This window comes from Macaca thibetana, chromosome 15 (assembly GCF_024542745.1).
Source record: "Macaca thibetana thibetana isolate TM-01 chromosome 15, ASM2454274v1, whole genome shotgun sequence".
In the NCBI taxonomy this organism is placed as follows: domain Eukaryota; kingdom Metazoa; phylum Chordata; class Mammalia; order Primates; family Cercopithecidae; genus Macaca; species Macaca thibetana.
Window position 1 is genome coordinate 40014705 of NC_065592.1, and position 10953 is coordinate 40025657.

Below are 10953 nucleotides of genomic sequence, written 5' to 3' on the forward strand. Positions count from 1 at the left end.
TTCTATCCCCACCCACCTGGCTTTTCCATTGATGACTGATTGGGTGGTACATATAGCAAGGATCTGAGGGTACTGACAGCAGGCACTTTTGTATAGAATAAACATAAGAAAAAGAAAATCTAAGACAGACATGCCAAACCTCAAAGGAAAAGTAGGATAATAAAGGAAAGAAATGGCCTTAATTTGCTTCCATTCATGTTAAAAAGAACCCATTTACTAAACAATTCCTCTCCATCCTTAAAAGTCACAGTATTACTTATTGCTTATAAGTAAAGAAGAAAGAAATGCAGGGATGACAAAATACTAATCCTGAATTCTAGAAAGACTTACATATTTGCATTAAACTTTTCATTTTAATATTCTCAGAACTGATTTTCTCCGCTTTTAAAAGGACTTGAATTCTAGAAAGAGAGATGGTATCTATGGAAGAAAGAGGGACACTTTTCTGACTTCTATATGCTACTGAGTTAAGTAATGAATAATGTTTATATTGAAAGGCTTCATGACCATATCCTCTACTCCCAACCTTCAAATGAATGAATGAATGAATGAAGGTTCTGCAGCTTAAGACTTATTCTGGGAAAAGTCTTCTTGAAGCAAAAAATATCACTAACCTGTCCCATAGCAAATAAGACAACATAATCTGCCAAATTAATGCTCAGTACTGAGTAAACTTGATGTTTCCAAAAACGCCACAACCACTTCACCGACCAGGGCAGGTTCTATGCAACCTCTACCATAGTCCCTGAGACTAATTCATCTTCCCTCTACCTATTTCCTCAACTGACTTAGGCAGTATTTCTCAGTTGTGAGCTTTCCTCAAAGGGAAGCAGTGAAGTAAGGAAATTCCCTCATACCTCACAATGATTTACTTCTTTAATGTATGTACACCTAAAGAGGATATGAGTTACCGAAAGACACACACTCAAAGTTCAAAAACTTGCCATGGGGTGAATGAAATTAAGGCAGATAGATTAGCCAAAGTTCTCTGCCTTTACATTAGAGTGTATTGTCAATCAATTTGTATCTTAATTACTAACTGCCTAAAACCTCAATATGTACAATTAAAAACATATAGACTTGGCCAGGCGCCATGGCTTACACCTGTAATCCCAACACTTTGGGAGGTCAAAACAGGAAGACAGCTTGAGGCCAGGAGTTCAAGACCAGCCTCGGCAAAAAAGCAAGAACCTGTTTCTTCGAAAAATAAAAGTAAGTTAGCCACGCATGGTGGTGTGTAGATAGCTTGAGTCCAGAAGTTTGAGGTTGCAGTGGGCTATGATCCATGCCACTGCACTCCAGCCTGGGCAACAGAGCGAGACCTTGTCTCTTAAACAAACAAACACAAAAGTATAGACTCTATTCCTATATCCCTTCCTAGAAAAAGGAATATATGAGAGGTATATATGCAGAACAGAAAAACCAGCTAAAAAAATGCATAATGTTGCTAAATCAATAGGAGCTAGGTGTTTCAGCAAAGCCTCTTATCTAATACTCTAAATTTAGCTGAAATGAACAAGCAATATAAATCAGACTATGTAATTATTTCTTGTGGTAGTAAATGAAACAGCTCACCTTCTCAATATTTATCTGGTGCTTTCTTAACCTTTCCAGGTCTGTTGGGATTACTATCTTAATGAATTTCTGGATAGCTGGTTCAAGACGGCGTAATTTCACTTTTTCTTCATCTTCAGACATCCTAAAAAAATGATATATGACCTCCCTGGTAACAGCTGTCTTCTCCACTCATATAGAAAAACCTAAAAGAAAAATATTTCTTTAAAAATGTTTTCAAATTAGTTTCCACTATTTTTAAAAGCCAACAATTAATTAGTTTTACAATTTATTCTAAATACATATCAACTTAATGTTGAGCTTGAGTGACTTGTTTTTTCTTTATGAAACCACTGATTTTTAAATCTTTTTCTCTTTACAAAAATTATATTTTAGAATGTTCAGACAATATAAATAAATGAAGAAAAAAACAAAGTCAGCAGTCATCTCCTCACCTTTTACAAAGAGTACAAAATGCACTCTTTACATTTTGGCATAGGTCTCTCCAGGCCTTTTTCTATGTAAGTATGTATGTATGTTTATAAATACTTTAAAAAAAAAATAGGAGTATACTATCCAAGTTTTCATTTTCTGATCTATCTTGGACATTGAATAACCCTTTTAAAAAAGGTATCAAATGGCTTAACACTGATGCTTGTATCAAACTTCACATCTAATGTCATCATAATGTAACTTTGTAATTACACAACTTCAAATATATTATAACATAATATGCAACTTTTCTCATTGATATCCTTTAAATTGCCTCTTCCATTTTCAATAAAGTGATTAGTATTGCCTATAACTGACTCAAATAACCAGTGACAGAGCTGGAATAAGAACCCAGATTTTCTAAAATTACATTGAAATACTTTTTCCACTCCACCAGTAGTTTCCTACTAGTGTTCCAGAAAGTCCAAGGGTATGCATTTGGGGCCAGAGTACAAGGGTAGGGTATACAGGTGAGCATGTTCCAGGACCCCACCCCCCACTTCAGTTGTAGAAACTTTACTTACAACTATTTTATGAATTGGAGCTTATCAGAGCTTATATAAATAACGGGCTTCACAGCTTAACCAAGCTTGAAAGCCACCGTTGTAAACCATGCTTTCATGCCATTTCATTAACCACAACCTCACCCATGTTTAAAAAATTTTAAGTTGAGAATGTTAATACTACTGAGTAGTGCTGTCTTAGTCCAGGGTCTATAGAGACAGGAATTCACATACAAACTTTGTGGAGCCCCTGAATCTTTATGAAAATTTATGAATGAAGGGGCCAGGTACAGTGGCTCATGTCTGGAATACCAGTACTTTGGGAGGCCAAGGCAGGAGGACCACTTGTGCCCAGGAGTTCAAGGCCACCCTGGGTAATATGCCGAAGTACCATCTCTACCAAAAAAAAAAAAAAGTGAATGTAGTTTATTTTGGAGAATAGAGCCCACTGTTTCAAGAGATTCTCAGAGATCTATCATCCCCAAAACATTAAATATTTATTCCCTTTCTTTCACAGTTGAAAATCTTGATGTGTTAGTTATACAGACTGCCTCTAATACCTACCCATTAGTAACTTGGTTTTTATGTCTGACACAAGTTCAAAAGTAAAAAAGGAAAATCTCCAGGTACAAAAACAAAGAGAGTAAAACAGGTACAAGAGTGAATGGAAACTGGGGACATATGGAGAAATTCATTACCAAAAGAGACCATCCACAGACCCAACAAAACAGGAAAATTCATAGCTAATGGACTAAAGATAATAAAATAATTTTAAAAAGAAATTAAAGAAAGTATATTTTTAAATATCCAAAAACATAAAGGAAGGAATAAAATCTTTTAAAAAATAGATATCATGAAACAGTAAGAGGCCAGCCTGAATATAAACCAAGTAAAACCTCTAGAAATGAAAATCTCAAAAGATGTGTTAAACAGTAAATTATATAGGTAAGAGACAATTATTGATTGGAAGAAATCACTCAGAACACAGAGGAATAAAAAGATGAAAAGTATAAAAAAGACATAAAGGATAAAATGAGAAGCTCAATAACAAGTAGGAGTCCCAGAAAGAAAGAACAAAGAAAATGGTAAGAAGGAATTATTCAAAGAGAATATACTGATAATTAAAATGTAAGACCTCAAACTGAAAAAGCACATCAGCCTCAAGCAGCATAAATTAAAAAGAAACCAAATTTGCCTAAATACATGGAAGGGAAATTGCAAAACATTAAAGAACAAGAATCATAAAAAAACAAATGAGAGATAAAAGACAGATAAAGCAATAATATCTTGCTTTTAAGAGCAAGATATTAAAAGACAGAAATACCTTCAAAGTGCTGAGAGAGTTGGTATATTCCCAGGTAAATTATCATTTAGAATGAAAGCAAAATAATCATTTTCAGACATACAAGGACTAAGAGAGTTTATTGCCAAGCTCCTCATTAAAAGTACTAAAAGGAATATTTTAACAATAAAGAAAATAAACCCAAAGGAGTGGAATAGCAAGAATAGAATATGGAATAGCAATGAATAGAATACACTGTTACCGGATAGAATAAATGGGTGGATGAAAGAAAATAAAACATTTATTTTGAATAGCATGATGAAGTATAATAAAAATGTTTCCATGTAAATAATTTTCTATAATTACATAGATGCTTCACAATTTTACACATTGGCTATTGTTGGCTATTTAGGTTGTTTCCAATTTTCCACTATTACAAACTACAGTGTAATTACCCTGCTTACACATAAATCCATACTGCCATCTATAATTATTTCTTTGAAACAATCAACAAAGACACAACCTATATAAAGGGAGAAAGTATTTGCAAACCAGTCATCCAATAAGGGACTAACATCTAAAATGTATAAGGAACTCAAACAACTCAACAGCAAAAAAACAAACAGTTCCATAAAAAAGTGGGCAAAGAACCTGAATAGACATTTCTCAAAAGAAGACACACAAATGACCAAAAGGTATTTTTTTAAATGCTCAATATCATTAATCATCAGGGAAATGCAAATCAGAACCACAATGAGATACCATCTCACCCCAGTTACAAGGGCTATCACCAAAAGGATAAAAAATAACAAATGCTGGTGAGGATGTAGCAAAAGAAGCCTCTTTTTTCTTTTCTTCTTTCTTTTTTTAGAGAGTTTCGCTCTTGTCGCCCAGGCTGGAGTGCAGTGGCACAATCTCGGCTTACTGCAACCTCCGCCTCCTGGGTTCAAGCAGTTCTTCTGCCTCAGCCTCCCGAGTAGCTGGGATTACAAGCACATGCCACCACGCCCAGCTAATTTTTGTATTTTTAGTGGAGACGGGGTTTTGCCATGTTGGTCAAGCTGGTCTCGAACTCCTGACCTCAGGTGATCCACCCGCCTCAGCCTCCCAAAGTGCTGGGATTACAGGCGTGAGCCATGATGTCCGGCGAGAAAGAGGACTCTTATACACTGTTGGTGAGAATGTAAATTAGTACAGCCATTATGAAAAACAGTATGGGCTGGGTATGGTGGCTCATAGCTATAATTTCAGCACTTTGGAAGGCTGAAGCAGGAGGATCACTTGAGGCCAGGAGTTTGAGGGTAGCCTGGGCACCATAGCAAGACCCTTCTTCTCTGAAAAATTTAAAAATTAGCTGGGTGGCCGGGCGCGGTGGCTCACGCCTGTAATCCCAGCACTTTGGGAGGCCGAGGCGGGCGGATCACAAGGTCAGGAGATCGAGACCACGGTGAAACCCCGTCTCTACTAAAAATTACAAAAAATTAGCCGGGCGCGGTTGTGGGCGCCTGTAGTCCCAGCTACTCGGGAGGCTGAGGCAGGAGAATGGCGTGAACCCGGGAGGCGGAGCTTGCAGTGAGCCGAGATCGCGCCACTGCACTCCAGCCTGGGCTGGGCGACAGAGCGAGACTCCGTCTCAAAAAAACAAAAAAAACAAAAAAAAAAATTAGCTGGGTGTGGTGGTGTGTGCCTGTAGTCCCAGTGACACTGAGGTGGGAAGATCCCTTGAGCCCTAAAGTGTGAGCCTGCAGGAAATGGTGTTCTTACTATTACACTACCGCATAGGCAACACAGCGAGATCCTGTCTCAAAAAAAAAAACAAAAAACAAAAAACTGTACAGAGGCTTTTCAAAAAAATTAAAAATAAAACTACCATATGATCCAGCAATCCCACTACTGGGTATTTATCAAAAGGAAAGAAAATCAGTGTATCAGAGAGATACCTACAGTCCCATGTTTATTGCAGCAGCATTCACAATAGCCAAGATACGGAATCAACCTAAGTGTCTGTCAATGGATGAATGGATAAAGAAATTTTGGTATATATACACAATGAAATATCGTTCAGCCATTTAAAAAAAAAATATGGGTTGGGCGTGGAGGCTCACGCCTATAATCCCAGCACTTTGGGAGGCCGAGGCGGGCCGATCACCAGGTCAGGAGATCGAGACCATCCCGGCTAACATGGTGAAACCCCGTCTCTACTAAAAATACAAAAAATTAGCTAGGCATGGTGGCATGCACCTGTATTCCCAGCTACTTGGGAGGCTGAGGCAGGAAAATCGCTTGAACCCAGGAGGCGGAGGTTGCAGTGAGCCCAGATATCACCACCGTACTCCAGCCTGGGCAACAGAGTGAGACTCTGTCTCGGAGAAAAAAAAAAAAAGAAAAAAAAAGAATGAAATCCTGTCATTTATAGCAACATGGATGGAACATGTAGCCTGTACTCCCAGCTACTCAGGAAGCCGAGGTAGGAAGATCACTTGAGCCCAGGAATTAGAAGCCAGCCTGGGCAACATAATGAGATCCCCATTTCTTAAATAAAAACAGGGAAAAAAAGTTGATCTCCTGGAGGTAGAAAGTAGAGTGATGGGAAGGGGCAGGAGGGATGAAGAGAAGTCGGTAAATGGGTACAAACATACAGCTAGATAGAAGGAATAAATTTTTCATGTTTAATAACACAGTGGGTACCTATAGTTAATAATTTATTGCGTATTTCAAAATAGCTAGAAGAGAAGATCTGAAGTGCTTCTAACACAAAAAAAAAAATAAATGTTTGAGGTGATATATATCCCAAATACCCTGATTTGATCATTACACATGGTATGCATGTATCAAAATATCACATGTATCCTATAAGTATGTAAAATTATTGTGTATTAATTGAAAAAATTTACATAAAAATAAAAAATAAATATCTAGAAATAGAATTATTAGGCAGACAGATTTTTCAAAGTTTTTTTTAATATATATTGCCATATCCCACAAAAGGTTATGCCTACTATGTTCCTACCAGAAACATAACACGATGTCCATTTATCCATATTCCAACCAATGTACTTAGTATTATCATTCTTAGATATGCCATTGGTGAGGCTGGGCGCGGTGGCTCAAGCCTGTAATCCCAGCACTTTGGGAGGCCGAGACAGGCGGATCACGAGGTCAGGAGATCGAGACCATTCTGGCTGACATGGTGAAACCCCGTCTCTACTAAAAATACAAAAAAACTAGCCGGGCGTGGTGGCGGTGCCTGTAGTCCCAGCTACTCGGGAGGCTGAGGCAGGAGAATGGCATGAGCTCGGGAGGTGGAGCCTGCAGTGAGCCTAGATCCGGCCACTGTACTCCAGCCTGGGCGACAGAGCGAGACTCCGTCTCAAAAAAAAAAAAAAAAAAGATATGCCATTGGTGAAAAAAATGATGTCTCATTATTGCTTTACTTTGCACTCCTTAAATTACTAACGGGATGGATTTATCAGCCATTTGCATTTCTTTTTTTCTTTTCTTTTTTTTTTTTTTTGGCCCAGGCTGGAGTGAAGTGGTGTGATCTCAGCTCACTGCAACCTCCACTCCCCGGGTTTAAGTGATTCTCCTACCTCAGCCTCCCAAGTAACTGGGATTACAGGAACGCACCACCACGCCCTGCTAATTTTTGTATTTTTAGTAGAGATGGGGTTTCACCATGTTGGCCAGGCTGGTCTCGAACTCCTGACCTCAGGTGATCGACCTGCCTTGGCCTCCCAAAGTGCTAGGATTATAAGCATGAGGCACCGTGCCCTGCTGCATTTCTTCTTTTTTTAATTTTTAATTTTTGTGGGTATATATTAGTTGTAGGTATATATTTATGGGATATATGAGTTATTTTGATACAGGCATACAATGTGTAATAATCACATTAGGGTAAATGAGGTATCCATCACCTCAAGCATTTATTCTTTGTGATACAAACAATCCAGTTATACTCTTAGTTATTTTAAAATGTACAATTGAATTATTATAGTCACCCTGTTCTGCTATCAAGTACTAGATTTTATTCATTCTTTCTCACTATTTTTTTGTAACCATTGCATTTCTTACTTCCATGAATTGCCTGTTCATGTCATACATATCTGTTTTACTACAGAGGATGTCTTTCTCTTATTCTCTCATAAAAGGTTATTAAATGTTAAATATATCAATTACTTGTCTAACATTAACATTTCCCAATCTATCACACTGCCTCTTTTGTTTTCTATACTGCAAAGAGATATCTTTATATCTACCATCATTCCTATCAAAATGTTTTTTGAACACACCTGTTGTTCAATAGATGCTGCCTGAACTAAAATATTTCTTCACCATTGCTAATCCTATCACTCTAGTCAAATAGCACAATATGCATAGCACATGATAATGGAGGAGCTTCAATTAGTCTACCTTTAGACTCTTTCCCTCCAAAATGGAATAGAAACTATAAAAACATAAACTGTATTATAAATGAATAGCATAACCACACTGAAAGAAGTGAGGAAGAAAAATAATCTAAGCCACTTTAGAAAACAATATTTTAACTGAATACTGTAAGACTAGAGACAAAAGGAACTACACTGTCCTCTATTTAGTAAATGTGTTTCTCACAGGAATATAGGTCAGAAATCCTGAAAGTACTTTATGTGTATACTAGGACTGGAAAAATAAGAAAACATTTTGTAGACTACAAGAGTCAGATTTCTCACTGTCAGATAAAGAAGTTAAAAATAAGGGACAAAACTAGAATGAACCCTGTGGTGTTAGACTAGAAGCAAAGCTACTGGGATGAACTTTTGTTTTTAAAAAATATATGGATAAATAAATACAGAAATAAATACAGATCTTTGTGTATACATGGGTATGCATATGTATAGACTGGTGTCTTCTGTGGGGCCCTGGAAGTAATGTTACCCCAGAGCAATGAACATCCCTAGAGCACAGATCTTTGTGTTTAAATACTATTCTCCAAAAAAAGAAACTATGGGTCTTTGGAGAAGTGGCTGATTATCAGGGCTGAGGCACAGAAAACATATGATGAGCCTGGGGCATCATATGGTACCAGAAAATTAGGAAGTTCCAAAAAAGAAAAAAAAGAGGATGGAAGCATGCTGAAAAGCTACAGAAAGCAACCTGAAAAAAAAAAAAAAAAAAAAAAAAAAAAAAAAAAAAAAACTCCAATGATCAAAGCTGGAACAATTTCACACATAAAATAACACAAGTGTAAGATAAAAACCAATAGAAAAACATCTGAGTCCACATGGATACAAATAAATAACGGAATACAAATAAACAAATGGGAAAAGCGCAGCTCATCCTTACAGAATAATTTCAATTAATAAATAAAGAAATGAGGAAAGTAGAAAATCATCATTAGAACACCATAGTCATAATTGCTGAAGGCAAGATCCACCAATGGATGTGAAATTTAGCAAGGGAAAGTCTGAGGAGAAACAGGATATGCGTACAGTTTAAAAGCTCCCCCAAGATGTCAATTAATTATAAGGAGAAAAAATAAGACCTTTACATTGGAGAATCCCAGTAGACACTCTCTTACCAAGTGATCAAGAGTAACCTCACAAGCAATAAGTCATATCTATCAGCTACGCTCATATGATGAACTGAGAAGGGCACACACACTTTTGTGTTCTTAACAAAAAAGCATAGCCTTAATCTACTCATGAGAGAACACTGGACAAACCCCATTTGAGGGGCACTCTACAAAATAACTGACCAGCATTCTTCAAAAGCGTAAAGATCAGAAAGAGTATAAAGACTGAAAAAGACTATCAATGTAAAGACAGGAAAAGACTGAGGAACTGTCACAGACTGGAGAAGACCAAGGACCCAAGACAACTAACTGCAATGTCGGGTCTTAGAGTAGATCCTGGAATAGAAAGAGGACATTAATACAGGAAAAAAAAAAAATCACAAGTCAGTAATTCGGTTAATAGTATTATACTAATACTAACTTCCTGCTTTTGATAATTGCGCTATGGTATCTAAAAAATTATTAATGGAAGCAATAGGGAACTCTGTACTACTTTTGAAACTTTTCTGTAATTGTAAAATTATTTCAAAATAAAAAGGTTTTTTATGTATAAGAAGATGTTTCACGTAAGACAGGTAGAAACATTTAGAAGTCAAAGAACTGCAATGGTATTCACTGCATTAATACTTGGAGAGAGGAGTGCCAGGACTGTGCCAGGTGCTTTACAAACTTTATCATGTAGTGCTTACAACTAATATGAGATGGGTACCATAATACTTATGTTTCCCAGTAAGTTACTTGGGAGGTTATAATAAGTGAAAGACCCCATTTCTCAGAAAACCCAGCCCCCAAAAGTGACGAACACCTTCCATCGGCTCAGAGGTCCCACTTTTCGGGATACTGGTGGCGCCCGATTTCTTCGGGCCCGCCGCTTTGGGTTTCTGAGTTACGGAAGAGACAGTGAATTTGGAGAGAAAAGTCAATGTGAGGTCTCCTCTCTGAACCTCAGATAGCTAAAAGGAGGGAGCCAAGGGGTGGGACCTTCTGCGAACCACCTCTGGGTCTGGTGAGCAGGGGCTTTCGGCCTCTCGCTCCCTGTCCACTCCCCACTACCCTCGAGCGTCGCGTCATTCCTCGCAGTGTCACCCACAGCACACCTGGGCCACACACAACAAACGCCCCCACCAGCGAACGGATGCGCGGGTCTGTCCCGGAACCCAGACGCCAGCGACCCTGGCGACCCGAGGCCTACAGCGCGCCAGAGACAGGACGCGCGTCGGAAACTTTTCCACCCTGCGACCCCGGAAGGCCGTCCGGCTCGCATCGTCTGCGGCCTCCCTATACCAGTTTCTAATAAAGCTTCCAAAAACGAAACCGAGAGAGGCTCCGCCACTTCTGAAAGACAGGAGCAGCCACCATGGGGCTCGCACTTCTGATCCAATGCCCCACTTGCCTCCCAGCGCCTCTTGCGCGCGCCACAGGGCGCCCGGCCCACCAAGCCTATCAGGGCCCGACGCCCCCAGAGGCGGCCTCCAGAGAGCCCCTTACCTCCCGCCGTGGCGCTCGAGGCCGGTCGGTGCGCACGGCGCAGGCGCAGGAGCGACGGGGCGGGGCATCGCGAGGGGTGGGCT

At 39.0% G+C, this 10953-nt stretch overlaps 1 protein-coding gene across 1 annotated transcript in view; it reads right to left on the minus strand.

The window, feature by feature from the left end:
* STX17 (syntaxin 17) overlaps positions 1 to 10944 on the minus strand; it is a 77358-nt gene extending 66414 nt beyond the window's left edge. Inside the window, exons 1-2 of the mRNA XM_050761517.1 lie at positions 10871 to 10944; positions 1576 to 1760 (exon numbers count right to left, since the gene is read on the minus strand). Of these exons, the coding sequence (XP_050617474.1) occupies positions 1576 to 1698 (123 nt within the window). The 5' untranslated portion in view covers positions 1699 to 1760; positions 10871 to 10944. The remainder of the gene's footprint in view (positions 1 to 1575; positions 1761 to 10870) is intronic.
* Between the last annotated feature and the right edge of the window lie 9 nt (positions 10945 to 10953).